Source organism: Poromitra crassiceps (genome assembly GCF_964638095.1).
Source record: "Poromitra crassiceps genome assembly, chromosome: 2".
NCBI classification, from domain to species: Eukaryota; Metazoa; Chordata; class Actinopteri; order Beryciformes; family Melamphaidae; genus Poromitra; species Poromitra crassiceps.
Window position 1 is genome coordinate 62,247,165 of NC_139624.1, and position 20,802 is coordinate 62,267,966.

At 42.6% G+C, this 20,802-nt stretch overlaps 1 protein-coding gene across 3 annotated transcripts in view; it reads left to right on the forward strand.

The window, feature by feature from the left end:
- pabpn1 (poly(A) binding protein, nuclear 1) overlaps positions 1–20,772 on the forward strand; it is a 43,180-nt gene extending 22,408 nt beyond the window's left edge. The window contains exons 3-7 of one of the 3 annotated variants that reach the window (XM_083657587.1): positions 679–746; positions 1,273–1,379; positions 7,432–7,519; positions 10,518–10,672; positions 20,128–20,769. In XM_083657587.1, the coding sequence (XP_083513713.1) occupies positions 679–746; positions 1,273–1,379; positions 7,432–7,519; positions 10,518–10,672; positions 20,128–20,317 (608 nt within the window). In that variant the 3' untranslated portion in view covers positions 20,318–20,769. Of the gene's footprint in view, positions 1–678; positions 747–1,272; positions 1,380–7,431; positions 7,520–10,517; positions 10,673–19,088; positions 19,142–20,127 lie in introns of those variants that run through there. The other 2 variants (XM_083657588.1, XM_083657589.1) reach the window with 2 other exon arrangements.
- Positions 20,773–20,802: the final 30 nt, after the last annotated feature.

Sequence of the window (20,802 nt, forward strand, 5' to 3'; positions counted from 1 at the left end):
GGCACATTGCCACCCCACGTTATCGCCTGAATGCGTTGGAATGCATTTAGTGAGTTGTGTAGTGTTACAGTAATGTGTAGTGTTACAGTAGTAGAGTTACAGTGAGACGTGCGTTATGGAGTAGTGGAGAAAAGTGTATTTGACAGAGATCTCATGTTTTGGATGCAGTGTATGGAGACCTGTGCACGCGTTTTGGGTATAGTGCCCAATTCTGCTCTTCAGGCTCTCCTCCCCACCGCCTCCGCGCGCAAAGAATATAGGTATAACCGGAAAATATCCTTCTCTGGCTAGCCGAACATGTTCCACACTTGATGTTTAGAAGTGGCTTATGACGACTTGGGAGTAAGAATGTGTTGGGGCTTTAACTGCTGAATACTGGACAGGGATTGGCTCCAAGATTCGTGATGTCACGAATCTTGCTTGGTGAAAACGGCCTTTTCAGGCAGCTCTGAGAAACTTTCCACTTTCAGAAGATGATTGTGGAAACAGTCTTCTACTGTCAAACTCGGCACAGACATTCTGCACAGTGAAGCTCAGACATCCAGTTGTAGGAACATGAAGGAAAAAATGATTTTTGACTTTAGGGGGTCTTTAAGAGACCAGGGTATTGACTATTTTTGATTTATTATAATGTCGCTCACACAGATATGTGTATTTTGTTTATGTCTCTCATATTAGCCGGCCCCGTCATCATGTCCATTGAAGAAAAGATGGAAGCAGATGGCAGATCTATTTACGTCGGAAATGTAAGCTACTTCCCCGTCTCATAACATTTTTATGAAGTATGTTTTTTTCTTTTTCTTTTTCTTTTCTTGCTCCTTTGTTCTTGTGCCTGTTTACATTCCTGTTTACCACAGACACATAACTAGTTTATCAAGGAGGAGATGTCTCCCCTCTGCCAACCACTGACTGTTCTTGCAATTCCATCCAAAGTTTTAAGCTAACTTTGTTAGTGTTACTTCCATCAGCTTGCTTAATGAATCAATAGCCCTCCTGAACATAGAATATGGCTACATTAGAAAATCCATGCACAAGATAAATTTAACTTTTGCACTATAGCTTTATGTCCATTACATCATTTCTTAATAAAAAATAACTTTCAGAATCCCAATGAGCATGAATACTCTAAATTAAGAACCCGATCCTTTAATTCAGTGCATTATAATTGACATATAGAAATGGATTAAAACCCAGCAATTAGTTATAGAACTATGTACACATGTTGTGTATGTGTGCACTCGTGCCTCTGACTGTTTCCCTCCCTGTGGTCAGGTGGACTACGGAGCCACGGCAGAGGAGCTTGAGGCTCACTTCCACGGCTGCGGGTCCGTCAACAGAGTCACCATCCTGTGTGACAAATTCACAGGGCATCCCAAGGGGTAAAGACAAATTCACAGGGCATACAAAGGGGTAAAGACAAATTCACAGGGCATACAAAGGGGTAAAGACAAATTCACAGGGCATACAAAGGGGTAAAGACAAATTCACAGGGCATCCCAAGGGGTAAAGACAAATTCACAGGGCATCCCAAGGGGTAAAGACAAATTCACAGGGCATACAAAGGGGTAAAGACAAATTCACAGGGCATACAAAGGGGTAAAGACAAATTCACAGGGCATCCCAAGGGGTAAAGACAAATTCACAGGGCATACAAAGGGGTAAAGACAAATTCACAGGGCATCCCAAGGGGTAAAGACAAATTCACAGGGCATCCCAAGGGGTAAAGACAAATTCACAGGGCATACGAAGTAGGGGTGTCAAAAATAATCGATTATAAGATGCATCGCAATGCGATTATTAATTATTATTTTTATTTTTTTATTTTTTTTATAGTCAAATAAAATATAATGGAAGTACATGCAGTTGTTTATTATGCCTCCGCCGGCGATAGCCAGGCCGGAGGCATTATGGATCCGGGTTGTCCGTCCGTCCGTCCGATGTTTGTTAACGCGATATCTGAGGAACGCCTGGACGGAATTTCATCAAATTTGCCTCAAACATCGACTTAGACTCAAGGATGATCTGATTAGATTTTGGTGGTCAAAGGTCAAAGGTCAAGGTCACTGTGACCTCTCGGACGCCATTTTCAAGCTTGTTAACGCGATATCTCAGGAATGCCTTGACGGAATTTAATCAAACTTGTCTCAAACATCGACTTGGACTCAAGGATGATCTGATTAGATTTTGGTGGTCAAAGGTCAAGGTGAGCTCTCGAACGCCATTTTCAAGCTTGTTAACGCGATATCTCAGGAATGCCTTGACGGAATTTAATCAAACTTGTCTCAAACATCGACTTGGACTCAAGGATGAACTGATTACATTTTGGTGGTCAAAGTTCAAGGTCACTGTGACCTCTCACACACCCAATTTCCAAGCTCTGTAACGCAACATCACAGGAGCGCCTTGACGGAATCTCTTCCAATTTGCCTCAAATGGCGATTTGGACTCCAGAATGAACTAATGGCGGAGGCATAAGTCCGCGTTGCGGTCGTTCTAGTTTTAATTATGGATCATAATACAATGTAATTCCAAATGCACTTTTATTTTAAAAGTAGCCACACAGTGAGAAAAAACAAAGTGAGAAAAAATAAATCATGTATTGCGGAAAAAAGTGATACATCGATTTAAGATGCATCGAGATGCATCGATAATCGTAATCGAATCGTAGCCCTCTGAATCGTAATCGAATCGTGAGGCCAGTGAAGATTCACAGCCCTAATACGAAGGGGTAAACACAAATTCACATGGCATACGAAGGGGTAAAGACAAATTCACAGCCCTAATACGAAGGGGTAAAGACAAATTCACAGGGCATACGAAGGGGTAAAGACAAATTCACAGCCCTAATACGAAGGGGTAAAGACAAATTCACATGGCATACGAAGGGGTAAAGACAAATTCACAGCCCTAATACGAAGGGGTAAAGACAAATTCACATGGCATACGAAGGGGTAAAGACAAATTCACAGCCCTAATACGAAGGGGTAAAGACAAATTCACATGGCATACGAAGGGGTAAAGACAAATTCACAGCCCTAATACGAAGGGGTAAAGACAAATTCACATGGCATACGAAGGGGTAAAGACAAATTCACAGCCCTAATACGAAGGGGTAAAGACAAATTCACATGGCATACGAAGGGGTAAAGACAAATTCACAGCCCTAATACGAAGGGGTAAAGACAAATTCACATGGCATACGAAGGGGTAAAGACAAATATAACACCTTGTTCTCCATGCGGTCGGTGGATGGATGGATGGATGGATGGATGGATGGATGGGACCAGCTTGTGTGGCAAACACAGGAGGAATGACAACTTTTTGTTTTGGATACATTCATATGGAGTGTAAATACTGAGTACAGAGCCCTGTTTTTGTGCAATTTCTATGCGAAACACGTTCAATATTAATACATTTGTGTTCAATTTCGTCCTGGCGGTATCAGTCTCAATTTATGACAAATGATGTCACTCAACTGAAAATGTCACGCAATTGCTCAAATGTGGTGTCACTCAGGCAGTTGTGATAACATCAAGGATGACGCTCGAGCAACTGTGATCTTAACTGTGATTATATTAGTATATAATCACAGTTGCTCAAGAAAGATGATCTTATATAATTACTGTTTTTGCACTGCCTTTTTAGAGAGACTGCTGCCTTTTAAATTACATGTTCTATGCGGAAGTAATGTCACTCGAGCAATTGTGATGTCATCAGTGATATAGGGCAAAAGTTGGCGCAGCACACAATTGCTTGATGGCTAAGATAGTGGGCCTCAGTAATATCATCAGTGATGTCACTAAGTGGGTGGGCCTCCAGAGTTCCACCCTAGGAATCGAGCATGCGCAAGATTTCTAGTTCTAACAATGTTCTGAATTTATTCTTTTTTTAAATAATCTATTTTTAAAAAGCAATTATTTAGTAATGAAAAATAACCAATAAAAGTATTGATAAAGAACTGAACCAATAAGGCGTATCGATAAGTGAGGGATGCAAACAAGCCAAATCACACCAGCACCCATGGTAACGTTACATTACTCTGTAGTTACTCTCGTCACATGATAAGTGAACTCTTGACTCCACACCTCTGTGCTGCAACTCTTGACTGCTACTGCTGTTGGAGCAGACAATTTCAGTTTAGAATTGTGTCTGTCATCTGGACGCGGAGTTTCATTTCTGTCGGTGGGCAAGTAATGCAATCGTGTATGCATGACCACCATGTAACACCACCTACCGTGGCAAACCTACATTCCATAAACTATTCCCACCTCATTCTTCAAATGGCCTTGGCGTACTCAACATGCAATAGCTCCCTACGCACACAGAAATTGCGGTGTTGAATGACATCTGGGACACCTTGTTCTTTTGCTCTTCATCTCATCAGCTTTTGTTTGCAGTTGGTGATTAGTCTAAAGGTTCGCAAAAGTTGTAGGAGAACAGGTTTAATTTTACAACCATTGATTATCTGAGTAGGGTGCTGTTCTTGATCATTGTGACATTCAATGAAAGCCATGCAATCAAAATACATGAATTATGTATTATGTTACTATCAGGGATGCAGACACGGCGCATTTCTTTCCACGTGAGGTAGGCTGGCTCATCCCAGACACAGCGTCACTGCTGCACTGCCATCTGTCGTGTCATGCCGAAAAGTAATGGCCGCTGTATCGCTTAAATTATCTCAATTACTTTACTTGCCGCACACTAATGAACAAAACATTTATTTGCCAGTGATGATCTTAACTGCACATTACTCAAGTTTAAACAATCTGTCAGCAATCCTTTTGAATTTGAGGTTCACTTAAAAATAATAATCTTTAGATCAGTGTTTCTCAAACAGTGGTCCGTGGACCACTGGTGGTCCGTGAGCGCCCCCTAGTGGTCCGGGAGTAGATTTATCTTTTTTCCCTTTTTTTATTACCTCCCACTATCCAATCAGAGAAATGTTACATTTTCTGGGAAAGGGAAGGTCAGATCGCGATGCCTATTAAAGTCTTTAAGTCATTAAAGTCGAGCTGAACCCAAAAATGACTTATTTTCTTTTAGTTCAAATACCTGGGTATGCAGTGCACCTATTTAATAATGTATGCCAAAAAGATCACAAAAATCTAATTTCTTTAGTTTTTCACACTTTTTCACATCAAAAGTTCATTTTTCAAGATTTCATTGATAACAGTAATTAACAGTTTGCTGACGTCACCTACTACTATCAAATTTCTACCCCATTTCAACCAATCATATCACGACATGGCGCCACAACATGCTGAATCCCACTCGATTTGGAGGCGGAACATGCCAGGATTGGCCAAAGCCCAATCCAGTCCCCAGAATTGTCAAATAAAATCATCGACATGATACTATGACCCGCCTCTCAACTTGTCATCACGTTTGTTTTGTCAGACAAATTATGTTTTCAGTCTGAAACGGACTCAGACGCACGTGACGAATGGGTTCAGCTCGACTTTAAGGACTATATGTATTTTTTCACCCCGAATCCAACGCCGCCACCCCCTACGAGTTACGGTTGCGGAGATAGGTCCACTCTGCATGCAGGGCTACAGGAGAGAGACAGAGTACAGCGGGGGGTTGGGAGTTCCAAGTTACTGACCAAACACTATTTCAGTGATTGCTGTCAGAATATATAGCCATTTAACACTTATTTGAATACAAAAACATCACTGAATGGAACTTTAAGATGGCAACAGATAGCCTATTTGACTTTGGCAACATTGTGCATTTATTGAACTTGAAAAAACTTTCTTTGAACTTCGAATATATTTGAACTTAAAAGGAGAAATAAATGTAAAAGAAAAAGAAAAAGTAAATGGACTAAAATAAATTGTATATATTTTTTATATCGGTTATCTTGTTTTCATAATTGTGGGAAGCCAGAAATTGTATTAATTGTACAGCCTCAATGCTATTTGTCATTTAATTAGCCTGTTATTTGTAATTTACAGTTGAAGTAGTAGGCCTATTGTTTTTGGGGATGTTTTGGGAGTTAGGTGGTCCTCAAGTTTTTTTATTGGTTAACACGTTCACTGCCGTCGACGAGATATCTCGTCAAAAAAAATCCAACGGTTGACTGCCGTCGACGAGTTATCTCGTCAAAAAAAAAAAAAAAATTGACAGTGGGACGTGGATCAAACCCTTTTACATCTCCTATAAAAATATGGGAGCTATTGAATGTGTATAACCTATTTTATCGACCCACTAAGTGGCGACAGTGCTCTCCAGACTAGAGGAAGCCAAGCAAAAACAGCAGCGTGAGGAAGCCATTCTCATGAAAATGGATTGGCGAAAACGCTTTCGCTTTCGCGCTGGGAGCTGGCGGTAGGGGATTCCAAAAATAGATTCTGGGTGCAACACACTTTGAAACACCAGCAGAAAGCCCAGAATCGCACGCAGCTTCATTCCAGCTGAGCTCACAACCGAAAACCCAGAAACGAACGAGCCCCATCCAGACTCGCCCAAAGAGCGGCAGCCAGGCAGCACAGACAGCAGAAACTCGCTTGTGACACACCCGCTGCAGAGCCACGGAGGGAGGAGGAGAACACACACGGAGGGAGGAGTTTGAAGGAGAGGGGGGTGGGGGTGCTGTTATGGAGGAAATTACTGTTCAGAACTATTGTTTAGATGTCTGATGTCAATACTGATGCCAAAATTAAATGGTTAAAGTGACTGTTCTATCGAATTTCACAAAAAGGCATTTATCTCAACTTTCCTTTTCAGACGCTGAAACCATGCTGTATTCAACTGCTAATGCCTACATAACTACTAACTCTACAAACTAACTCTTTTAGACAGAGAAAGCACACATTCTATTAGTTCTTTTGAGATATTTTGTGTTCACAAATTCCTAGCAGAAAATAATCCTCGGCTCTTGAAAGATGAGCCAGAATCCTCAAAAAAACCCTTGGCTGAAGCTACCTACAGTAAAAAAAAAACTGTTGGCAGTGAATGTGTTAAGTGGTCCTTGGTCTGAAAAAGTTTGAGAAACACTGCTTTAGATTAATCGACTAATCGAAAAAATAGTCGTTAGATTAATCGAGAAGAAAATAATCGTTTGGGACAGCCCTACTTTTGTATTAACGCTTGTATTAACTGAATAAAGTGGTCAAAGAAGTGTTTGCATAGCGTGATCAGGCATTAACGTTACATTTACATGATTATTTATAGGCAATACTATTGTTTTCGATGTTTGTGTTTGCTATCTCTTAATATCCTTGTTTAGGCCTGTATTTGGAAACTAGACTATAATGAACATTATTTACGGATGGGTTTTTATATAAAATTAAGAAAATATTTTGCAAATTAGCCTTAACTGCCTCTATGTAAGGGGGGATTCCTCCCACAATTTGCAAAATGAATTTAGGTCCAGTTTTTATAATTGATTGATAACTGATTACAAGTTACCTTGTGTTTTTCCAGGTTTGCCTATATTGAGTTTGCTGACAAGGAGTCTGTCAGGACGGCCATGGCTTTGGACGAGTCCTTGTTCAGAGGAAGGCAGATAAAGGTAAGAGATTTCAGCAAGTAATTGAATTGTTTCTCTCTCCGTTAAGTAGGGGTGTCAAAATTAATCGTATAATCGATGCATCACGATGCGGAATCGTTGACAGATGAATCGTTTAATTATTTATGTTTAAATTTCAGATTTTAAAGCATTTCAGATTTTAAAGCACTTTCTAAGTAAAGAAGGGACTTGCTACTAAATATCATGTGAAGTAATAATACAGAAAATTGAGGATTTGATACTTGGAGCTGCAATACTTTGAGCTGTATCGAGATGCATCGTGGAATCGAATCGAATCGTTGACAGATGAATCGTAATCGAATCGTGAGGCCAGTGAAGATTCACAGCCCTACCGTTAAGTAGACTATAATGTGCTAGTTCCCTAGTGTTAGCCCCCCAAAATCACATACTTGCCACATTTACCAAATATGGAACCAAAACCAAAAATAATCCCAAGCACTAGGGGTGTCACGGTACACAAAAGTCACGGTTCGGTACGTACCTCGGTTTTGGGGTCACGGTTCGGTACGAATACGGCACGGTACGAAAATGGGGGAAAAAAGCAACAAATCCCATTTTTTTCCCTTTGAATATGTCTGAATTCTGCTTTTTACGCTATTTTTACCATCAGAAATAGTGTCTAATATGTGGGAATGAATAAATGTCCACTATTTAATAAGATCTAGGCAATCCACACAAAAAGGTTTTACTCTAGAGCAGTGATTTTCAAAGTGTGGGGTGCGCCTCCCTCTCAGATGTCTGTATTCCAGCTGTTTGACAGGGCAAAGGCATTTCCCCCCACTTTAAATCTTTATTGTACACAAGTTTGTAAACAGAGCGCATGTGTGGAGTAGCCTAATACTCCCACCAACCCCTCCCCCTGTTGTATTTGTTTTATGTAGCATTTGCGTTTGATGTACCTAAGCACTAATTTGGAATCCTATCTAAAAGCGGCCACTAGGCGGCAGTGTTTCTTTAGTCAACGTCAAAATACCTACATGTTCAGAAGAAGAATAAAACGGCAGAAGAAGAAAAACTTCTTTACCCCTGTTGAAAGATACCCCCACTGTCTGACAGACAACGGGGTGGGTTTCACTTTCCCAGTAAGTACGGGAAAGAACCCTGTCAGCGCCTTAACGTTATTGGATGTGAGTTTTGTTTAGCATAATATGATTACGTTCGGTCATCTAATGGATTATTGGAACATGACAAGGAGTCATCGCCTCTTCCTCACTGCAGCTTGCCTGTCTGCATCCGCAGATGTCTGCTTGACCGTATGTTGCTTGTTTACAAGTTAACAGCCTTGTCAGTGTTATGTAACATTTAGCCGCAACGCGCAACTATAAAGGACTTTGTCGCGGCTACGTAACGTTACATTGGCAAGCTTACCTCGTTGGCTTGATGTTGATAGAATTTGCAAAACAGCTTATCGCCACAAAACGTCCCATTCTGTGAACGCGGATTTCTATGGCCCTTGTGTTGTTTTGGTGTGTCTTCTTCTGTGGCGTTTAATTCAATTCAATTCAATGCCGTTCAAACAGCGTTTAGGTGCTTCTGGATTTGACGTATTCGTCGTGTCGTTTCATGTACCGTGAAACGAGGTACCGTGAGGGTCGTACCGTAAATTCACGGGACGAATACATGTACCGTGACACCCCTAAGCACTACTGCACCATACAATTAGCAGCTCATGTAAATTATGTTTGTTTGTTGTGATTGTCTTTTAGTTATTTTTCCTATTTCTTTATCTCTGAATATTGACATGACCGCTATGTAGGGATGTCACAGTACTATAATTTCTACTCCGATACCCAGGAAAATATCGATACTCTATACCATTTTTGATACCACAGGAAGGGGGGGGGGGGGGGGGGGGTGACGACACAATACATCAAGAGGCATAAATAAAGTTAGACAGATGGACGGACAGACGCACACTTCTCCATAATCTAGGCCTGATAAAACTTTGAATTTAGACAGCAGATTACCCCTGATCTAGCCATCGGAACACTTTTAGCTTGTTGAAGCAACAGATAGGCACCAATGATAGGGAAGGAAACATCAGTGATTTTTCATTCAAAGAAAGCACTGATGGTTGCAAATGAGTATTGTATCGTATTTTTTTTTTAGTACTGATACTTATTGATACTATTGATACCTCTTGCAAATTAGTATTGTATCCGATTCAAATTTTCAGTATTGATACTATCGATACTTTTGGCAACCCTACCACTACACTGCATACTGACACTAAAGCTTAATTTATACTTATTAGAAAGTGTCGCTCAGCATATGGTCGCGGACGAAAAAGAAAGCGTCGCTCATGGTGTGCGCATTTATACTTCCGTGAACGTTCACCTCGGTTCAACGGTCACGTGACACCCGAACGCTATAGTGCAGACAGCCAAGAGAAGAGAGAGAATGGAATGCACAGTGAAACCACCTCGGAGGCAAGATGTAACGTACTTGGCTGCAGCCGCATATAAACGACACACAACCACACAACTCACATCCTCTCTCTCTGGGAAATTGGTCACGATGTTATTTATGATTTTCATGAAGTCATACATCAAGGACAGGCTGATAAAAATAGCGGGGACACGTTCATTCATTTCAATCGAGCGAAAACCAAAACAAGGAAGTTAAGCGCGTGCCGTCTATATAGCCAATCAGACTTGCGCGATACTATGACGTAGTCAGCGACACTAGACATTTCACTAGGTAGCAGACACTGCTCGCCGACACTTGAAAGTGTCGACTCAAGTCCTTATTTCTGTCGGCGACCGTTTCAAAATAGTCGGCAGACAAAGCATAAATTGGGCTTAAGGCAATGGGCATGACGTTTATTTAATACTCGCACTGAAAAATTGTTCAAAGAGAAATCAACCGTAGATCTGTCCCAAGGCCATCAGTTAATCTGTGAACACTAGAAAGAGTAGAGCCACAACCATCTGTTGGCTTGTAATGTATAACTGTCCCTCGCTCCCTCCCTTCTCTTCAGGTGGGCGCGAAGAGAACAAACAGACCAGGCATCAGCACCACAGACCGCGGGTTTCCCCGGGCTCGCTTCCGTTCACGGGGAGGAAACTTCTCATCATCGCGTGCACGCTACTACAGCGGCTACACGCCACCCAGGGGCAGAGGACGGGCCTTCAGGTGAGACGACACCAACACACCTCCCACTTTCTGACACCCTGGGAAGACACTGCACTCAGACTCTTCACCACACACTGCCTGACACCGGGAGGACAGGGCCATCGAGGAAGAAGGAGGAAGAGGCGATGCTGTCATGTCCAATCAGAGCTGGGGGTGATTATTGCCGATCGCATAGACCTCCAGTTCTGACAGACATGATGATATTGTCTGCTCCTTATGCTTTCATAGATGGGACAGGACAAAGCTGGAGCGAGGGAGGAAAAGTAGGAGATGACACTGGACAGTGTTATAAGTGACATGAGTTGTCTGTACTGCACACACTGCACAAGACTTTTGTTTCTAAATCATGCCACAACATTGCACCTGTTGTATTTTGTAGCTCTGAACCTCCATGACAGTCGGGGGCAACACTGTTCTCTCCCCATATGATGCTGAGAAGTCAAAGGAAAACAGGGCTGGGATAATAAAGCAGGAACAACATTAGGAAACTAATTGCCCGGTGGCATTTTTGTTTTTGAAAAAACACATTTACAAGTTTAGTATGATATATTTAGTGTTTGAGTTGTATACTCACATAGTCCTTGCTTTTTACTTCTAAAGAGAAAGGACAATAGGATGGGATAGGACATGCAGACAATGGAGCACAGGGAGGAAGTGCTTGTAGGTCAGAAGCCACACTTAGGATCGGATAGTATGTTTCTTTTGTTCTGAGCAGGTAGAAAGGTGCGAGTGGACATGTGGGGGAAAATATATATTTTGATTGGGTAGGATAGAGAACGTAAGTATGGAAGGGCAGGAGAAGGTGAGTAGGTAAAAGTTGAAAGTGGGGAGAAGGTTGAGAAGAATAATGTGCCACCATGTCCGTGTCAGAGACTGAGTTTGGGCAGTGGAGAGAACACACGTTTACTCCAGTCACGAGGAGGTGTATCAGACACACACAAGCACATGGCCTGTAGCCAGTTATGAATCAATCAGCCACAATCAGTTTGGCGATTGAAAGGCTCGTTGCATGCAGCATCACATAGAAGCAGCATCACATAGAAGCATTTCAGTGGAGGGAAACCCACTCTGTGCACAGCAATGTGTGCTTCCCAGGCTGTACGTACACTCTGTACTCTTTGGCTACGTTCACACAGCCATCCTTAGTGCTTGAATCTAATCTTTTCCCCCCTAAGTGACTCCTATCAGTCTTTTTCATGACTGTGTGAACAGTACAAGTCACATTGAAAGTGACTTTTTTAAAGACGACCTGGGCTACTTTCAAATGTGGAAAAACATCAGATTCGAATCTGATGTTTTGGAATGTGACTCCGGTGTGAACAGACATCTGTCCCATATCTGACTTAATGCTTCAAATGTGACTTTTACGTCATTCCAGAGCGACATTCGTCACTATTCTGCACTGGCGGGAGGAGGGAGGACCAAGCGGGCAGATTGTGATTACAAACATGGAGGACAGCTGCGAGGGAGCTAATCAGTGGAGGGACAGTGAGGTTTTAGACCTTATATGTATTAGCAAGAAGTAGCAGCTATTGCTCCACAAAATGCCATCATTAAAATTTTGTAAATTAAACTGTAAACAACAGATGAAACAACATCGTCAGCTACCGCCATGTTTACTGTGGTCTTCTTCCGGGTTTACGTAGAACAGCAGTGTGCTGCGTGTGACGTTATAGTTGTTGTTCTGTGCATGCGGGTCACTTCATGTCCGTGATCTGTTCACACTGGAGTCGGATATGGGCCACTTTTAAAAAGTCTGTGTGAACAGCCACACAAAAAAATCTGATGTGAGCAACAAGTCAGATTCAAGCACTAAGGATGGCTGTGTGAACGTAGCCTTAGTGATACAAAAAAGGTAATCTGCAAAGCTCAAGTAGCTGCATTTGTGTTTCTTGTTTCTTTTGGAAACATTGCAAGGCCATATAGAATCGGCATGGGGGGAGGTCATTAGGGCTGTCACTGTCAACGGTTACAACATTTTCTAAACGTGTACACGGGACCTTTTGGCACCGTGTAACCTCTTGTTGTTGTTTTTTACCGCATTTCCACTATATAATCGCTAGAGGGCACTGTCACCATTGAAATACCTCATGTATGTCTGTTCCCTCTTTGTTGAACTCGTTGTCTGGTCCAGAGCAGAAGTAGCAGTAACATTCACTCTCATTACAGTTGCGGGTACTTCTGGAACGATGTGAGATGATGTGAGTTTTCAAGTCATAAAATTGTCCCTCGTTGAGGTCTCGCCCGCTTTATTAACGTTACATTGTGACCGCCGCGGTCACATGGGCCATGCGTCCATTACGTGCAAGGTGCAACGTTACTGCACTAATTAGTGTAACGTTAAAAGTTATCATCTGTAGCTTACAGGCAGCATTATCACACTCTAAACCAGGGGTGGCCAACTATTTTTCATGGGGACCACATGAGAAACCCAGATTGTTGCCGCGGGCCGAACAAATAATTTGTCATGCCGTAACCCATGGATGGGCAACTTTGATGATAGAGAGGGCCACAAAAAAATGTCTTCTCTTCCAGATTTTGCTGAGGGCTAAACAGCGCCAGCGCAAAAACCTTTGGGCATTTGAAGTCAGGTTTAGAGTAATAACTCATTTTAAATTAACAGTTGTGATGTCATTATTCAGTCTTAACCACCAATATTTGATCCTTTTCTCACTCACTCCTATGTCACCACCTGCTCTCCCTGCAGGGCTTGAAATTAACTTTTTTCACCACCTGCCAATATGGCTGCTAGATTTTAAAGTTACCAGCCAATTAGAATTTCCACTAGCTGAAATGTTTTTCTTGAAATAAACCAGAATATGAGTGGGTTAATTTAAGTATCAGTAAGTGGCCCGGGATTCTCAAAGCCTGTGTTGAGGGTCACACGAACAAAAATGCACTCTTGAAGCTAAATAAATCCAAAACCAACGAGTTAATTATTTAAATTTCTACTTCAATGTAGAACAGTAATTTCTTACACATGAGATTACTTTTAGCCTTTTAGTCATAAAGATTATTGAAAGATATTCCATATTCCAGACTGAAATGCTATAACAGAAGTGGAGTATTGGCCAGAATGACATGAACATTTGGACACTAATTCAGCGGGTATCTTGCATGTTGCGTTCAGGTGCACTGTAATTTTTTTTTTTTTTTTGCAATCCCATCACATGGGCTGTATTTGGCTCGTGTGCTCTAAACAGTTTGTTTTTGATGAGAAATGAATGATTGTGAGTCCAAAACAAAGTAAAATCATTGTCAAAACTTTATTTGAAAACGTTATTTAAAAGGACAAAAAAAAGACTGGTAGTCGGTTATTGATTTTTCTAAACGGATATGAATTACTATCCCCTTACACGTGTACACGGTGACACCCCTAGACATCATTCATTTAATTAGTATGGCCGAAATGTTTGGGCTGTGCTACTGGCACTACTAGGTTTGATGAAATATGTAAATTTACAGGCATTCACTGTAGTACAGCGTTGTTTTCCAGATGCTCCATCCCATCCATAGAATGTTCAGAGCCTGCTGCAACTGACAGTTTGCTTGTGAATTTGATATATAGAAGCGCACCTGTTGCATACGCCATACACTGATGCACTGTTTATTGGGGATGGTTTGGATCTTCATTCATAGCTAAAACAAGTGCTCTGCACTTAGTGGCAATCACATAACGGCAGTTTTTCCCCAATCAGCACAAAGGCCTGCTCCCTTAGTTTTTGGCAGAGAGCAGAGTGCTGTGCTCTGGGAGTCTGGTGGCTCTCTGGAGTGTCTGTGAAGTGAGACGGGGTCTCTCGTGATTACTTTGGTCAGATTAGTGTGAAATTTCAATAGACTTCACTGTGGCGCTCCGCAATGGGACTCTTAGTAAGTCTTCAATGTAGCACAGTTACTACTGCCGGGTCAAGTGGGGGCTTGTCACGGCCAACTTAACAGCATGTGATCAAAGGCACTATTTGTTCATTTTCAAATGGAGCCCCCACTTGTTTCTGTACAACAAGAGGCAAAAGAATCACAGAGGATGTTGTGGGGGTGGGGGACAAATGAACAACGAAGATCTCATGCAGGCACTGAGAAGGCAAGGCTACAGAGAAGCTCAGACTGGGAACTCCTAGTAAGCTCCATGGTGTAGCTCTGTCTGTGGAGCCACATTCCCTTTCTCTGTGTAGATGTTGAGAGACTGAAAGAGAGGAGGTGTGGTGCCAAGCACAGTGGTCAGCATGTCAGCCTCCTCACACACGCACTGAGCTTTTGAAGTGAAGAGATGATTTTAATCCGCCCAAGACCATGAACTATTGCATACTACTTAATGTTCTAATAAAAATAAAGATTTTTTTTTCTGAAGCAACACAGTTCAGCAGAGCATGAAAGCAGAGGTGCAACTCTGAGTGTTTCCGCACTGAATTCCCATCTGAGCGAGCCTGCACTCTTAATAGCCACCAGAAGAAGAAAAAGTTACATCTATTCATTCCTTTGGGTGTGAAGAGTCTGAGCCTCAAGGTCTGAATCTCTCTAATCACTCTGTGTACTTATCCCAGCTACTCCTACACATAGCAAGAAAACCAAACCCTGCCAATTCACTCACTGGGAATTTGGCCTAGCTCCAGGACAAGGCACCCCTGGTCTTGAGGAGAAGCTGAGAAGTTTTTGATCCAGACCCTGATATTTAATCAAGTCTCCAAGAGCTTTAAAGTGTTTATCAAGGATACTGTGCTGGGCCCTAAAGAAACGAGGACATTTAGCATACCTTGACATTTACCATTTTAGTCCCCCACCCCCCAATACTCGGAACATGGTACTTGAGTTAAAAGTGACAGATTAGCTTGTTAGCTAATACCCATAGCATAGCCAAATGACAGATTTTGAGCTTTGAATTATACGGTTTGTATCAGTTATTGAGTATCAAAAATATGACATCCCATATGGCAAGGCAGTTGGCTACTTAGTTCCTATCTTCTTCTTTATGTTCAACCCCAAATGTTCTTTAAAGTTATGCTACCAGTATGCAACTTTTTTAGGGCGCTTCAAACGTAAACAAACTTTTTCTTGTTTACATTTTAAAGTAGGGATGCACAATATTTATCGGACCGATAAGTTATCGGCCGTTATTTATTATTTCAATAATTACATTTTAGCCGATAAAATAGCCCCCGATAATACGGCGCCAACTTGGCTTTGTTTTGCATTGAAAGTGGAGTATTATTGTCGCGTGCTCATGATGTCACAAGCAGCTGGCGAAACATGGCCGTCTCCAGTGTGGCTGTTGTTTCAAATTATAACAAAACAACACTATTGCAATTTGCAATACATCTCCCGCAAGGTTTCTGAGATTAGGGGAAAATCTGAGCTGGTGTTACGCTAAACCAAACGTACGGAGGAGGCAGCGGATTTGTTTGGCGTTAACGTAAGCTGTTGTGGTGGCTAACGTTAGCTAGCTGGTTGTGGCCTACCTAGTAGTTCAGCAGGCAGCGGTCCGCAAGCCTGTTGTGACCAAACATCCCCGCATTTAAAGCACTTCATGCTCCCAGAGCTGGCGTAAGCCATAGAGAACTTCAGGCATTACCTGAAATGAAACGTGTAGAGTTTGTGTCTCCAAAAGCAACTAACGCTAACGTTACATGTAAGGTAACGTGAAGCTAACGTAGCTAGCTGCGGGGCATCATGATCTACCAATAATAAGGAAAACTAATGCGCACATTTACATAAAAACACACCAGTCAACAACATCACATAGTGTCTTTTCTTTAATCTAGAGGGAGTGTTTTTCAGTAAAAAGTGAAACGACACAGATGGCTTATAGTGAGGCTTTCAATGCCTGCCCCATCACTTCAATAGAACTGGCTCCAATGCAAAATTCAGACAGCCCATTTAGTTGCCAGTAACGTCATGCCAATAAGAGTCTAAATTATATGCCTTTTGTGTTTTATCTGCAGACTAAGCAGCTATAGGCTTTCAGTTCTATAAGAGCTGTTATTTTTTGTATTGACTATTGAGTGATACACTTTACTAAAACAATCATATTATATCAGAAGTGTTGTTTGTGTTCACAATAGTGATGTCAGATTTGTTTAGGTCAGAGCTATGGAACATTAAATCATCCATCTTTGCTCACTACCCTTTCTTCTTTTTTACCCCAGGTGTGCATAAAATACAGGTTAAGAACTTATTTTTTTTATACAAAAATGTGAAATAATTCTCGGTTTATCGTATCGGTTATCGGCCAGGAGAAGCATATATTTATCGGTTATCGTATCGGCTCTAAAAATCCATATCGTGCATCCCTATTTTAAAGTATAGTTTAGCTCTGACAGAGCTCTTGATACAAGGAGGAAGGAAGTTTGTAAGAGCAAACATTTTAGATGTACTTGAAAGCCATAAACTGTTTACATTTGTATTGTTTGTAAACATTGGAGCAAAACAGTCTTGTGTTTTGAGTTATGGTGCAATAGAAAAAAAGTTTTGTTTAGATTTGAAGGGACCTAAAAATTTGCATAGTATACCTTAAAAAAAGCGAAAAAGCAAGAAATCTTAAAGGATCATGAAATATGTTTAACTGAATTTTGTTGAAAAAGTCATTCAAAGTCATTCATACTAAGCTCAGAAAATGTTGGAACTTTTTTCCGTCCTCAGTAATGTGATAGTAATGATCCTACTCATAATCGCACTAAGCACCCTCCCGGGTATTATTGTTATATTTTAGCAAAAGTGTTTGTAACAACATAGCGTATCTGTCCACAATCCAACACCACTGATGAATATGATCAAATCGCCCACTGATAATAGCAGTCAGAGAAACATTCTTCTTAATTAAATAGGCGACCAGAGAGGGCTGCTACACTGGCCTCAACCCCCACATCACCACTGCAGTGCACTTCAGAGAAAAGTGCAGGACAGAATCATGCTCAGATCTGAACCAAATTACTCAGTGGTGCCTTGTCCTGCAGTGGGAGAACAACACACACACAGTTCAAAATCTTTGCGTTGACCCTTCCTGGGCTTGGGAAGATGTCACATGGCTTGGCTTTGATAGTGCGGTGACAGTGGTGGCAGGAAACTCCCTAATGCATCTCAGTGTTGTATTATAAGCAGAGATTGTGATGTAACTAGCCCACAGCAAGTGTTTTCTGTTGAGCTGAAAGCAAAGCCGCCTCATCTGCCCGAATTTGAATGAGCCCTAATGGACAGCGTTGCCAAATAGGGCTGCTGGTCCCGCGCGTTAATGCCTGATTGTAAGAACAAAGAAGAGCTTTGTGTTAACTTGCTTCAAATAATTCTGGCTGTGGCTGCTAAATCATTTTCACTGGTATTGCCTCTATTGACAATTAACATAGCTGTTATCTTCCCAAGCCCATGTAAGGATAGTCTGGACTTTGATTTGAGCCGGCTGCAAGACTGTCACCCACAAAACACACACACACACACACACACACACAGTATTTGTGCAAGAACCGTTCTGGTTCTTCTATGCTTGTGTGGGGATTTACTGTATGTCCCTACATGCATGTGTACACACACACACACACACACACACACACACACACACACACACACACACACACACACACACAGAGACCACCTACAGCGTTCACTCCCAGAAACAAGGGTTCATTCCTGCAGCCTGACCTCAGCATCTAGTGTACCCAACCACTGGTTTCAGCCCCAGTGCCACCTTTTGTATTTGTTACCACTGGATGCTGTGTGTGTGTGTGTGAGTGAGCCAGGGAATGTGTGAAAATGTGTGCTTTGATGCCACCTGGCTCTGCATGTGTCCTGTCCCCCAAATTGTTGTGTGTGTGTGTGTGTGTGTGTGTCTGTGTGTGTGTCTGTGTGTGTGTGTGTGTGTGTGTGTCTGTGTGCCATGTCTTTGCTGGGGGGTATATGTGTGGTGCTGTTTGTCCTCAAGGTCTTTCCCCACAGTGACCCCCAGAGGCGGCTCTCACAGAGAGAGACAGAGAGAGAGAAAGAGGGAGAGAGTGCCTTTACTGTCCCCTCACACCCACACACTAATTGCTATCCTCATATTTGGAAATTAAAGAATTTGTTTTCCCTCTGTTGGCATTCAAAGCTGCTTTCAGCTTCTTTCAGCACTGCAGCCTACTCTTTGAGAATGATTTGAACTGTTGTAACGCAACACCATGTAAGACCAAAGGCACAATACCATTAAGATGGTATGAATGTCTATCTAGTGATTTGTGAACACTTCCTCCTAAACATTTTGTCATGCATTTTGAATTTTGATACTTTCCCCCCTCAGTTTACCTCAAGGACTGAAATTTCAGCAGACCCTTCCTCTGCCCGCAAGCACACACATACACATATCTATCTACTATACTATATCACACCTGGAAATTGGTGTCCGTCTTCTTAAGCCAACCAGAAAAAAACTCACCCTCTTTTTCTCTCTCTTTTCCAGGGGCCGAGGGCGAACAACATCGTGGTATTCCCCTTACTAATACACCCCCCCACCCACCCACCACTCCTTAACTATCAACCCTTTCCCCCCTTTGTTCCCATTAAAAGAATGAAAAAAAAAATGAAAAAGAAACCTCCCCCTCCCCCCCCCCCCAATAAAAGAAGAAACCCCCAGAAGAGAGAGAAAAAAAGACAAAAAAGAAAAAAAATCTCCTGGACGGAGAGAGACTGACTGGCCGCAATGTGCGATTGTGTGTGAGCGTGCGTGTGCGGAGGTTGATGCGGTCACCCCTGGTAAGGTATAAGCTGGCCATTGGGGCGAGAATATGGTGGCATTTCCTTTTTGTTTTTGTTTACAGTTTGTGTTTTTGGGGGTGGGGGTTTGAGAGGGGAGGGGGGGAAGAGAGAGAAGATGGTATCTCAGGCTGCAGATGTGTCTCCTTTGGTCTGGCTGTGACCTCCTGCTTTCACACCATCACCAACACGGCCCACCCACTCCCCCGTCCCCTCTCCGCCAACCACCCAAAAAATGAAATGCAAAAAAAAGGGGGGGGGGGGGGTGCAACAAGAAAGGATGTTAATTTTTTTCTTTTCTTTTCTGATGTACCGTACATATGTGCAACTTCCACTTCCACTAGGCAGATTGTTGTTGATGTCGGTGTGTTTTTAAGTTTGTGTTACTGTAGTATGTCATTGTCCCCCCTCCCTTCCTGCCTCTTTTTGTGCCCGCTGTTTCCTGCTTTGCCCCATCACCTGCTTTCGCCCCATCTTCCTACATCGCTTTTTGTTAGTCTTACTCTCATGACCGACTAGTTCAGTGTCCACTGCAGTTTGGACACTAACAGACTTCTGCATACAAAAAAAATCCACTCCACACCCATGCCTGGCCAGAGCCCCCCACATTAGTTTTCTCTTTCCTCTTGATAGGCCTCAATGTTTTTATTTCCTGCACTTCCTCCTCTGTGCTCCTTGTCCTCCCACCCCCCTCCCTCCTCCACCCCTCCTCTCTCTGTATATTAGACCACTTCTTGTCGTTTCAGGTTTCAGGACCAGTGGAGGCTGACTACCCCTCCCCAGGTGGCGCCGGCCCCCCCCACTGTCTCCGCGGCCTCTCTCTCTCTCTCCGCCCCCGCCATGCACACTCACCCCATCCTATCCGTGTGGGGGGGCGGGGGGCAGGGCGACCACCGGTCCGCCACGGGGGGCATTTACTACAACAACAAACGCTGATTACGCCGCTTTTACTAGTTTTCACACTGCACTCACACAGAAAAAATACATGCAGATATACACACACATACACAGCAGGCCAACACACACTACAATACAGACCGCACTCAACACATAATTTATAGAGAGAGAGAGAGCTGAAGCAGGCAGGCAAGTTGACGTGAGCGAGGAAGGCAGGACCAGAGACCGAGGGTGTTTTCGGGGTGAGCCTCGGGCCTTAGGGTGCCCCCTTTCTCTGACGATGCGCAGTGCAGTCACGGCTTGTCTGGAGGAAGGCCGAGGGGCTAATGGCATTGATTATTAATTGAATAATGGAGTGGGCCGGAGCTTTTATTTGAATGGGAGGGGGGTAAAGGTTAGGGGTGGGGCTTTCTGTGGAGAGGTTTTTTTCTTTTGTTTTTTTCTTTTGAAACGGGGGAGTGGGTTTGAACAAAAAAAAATGTTTTGCTTTTTTTAATTTTTATTTTTAACCCATGAGTCTGTAA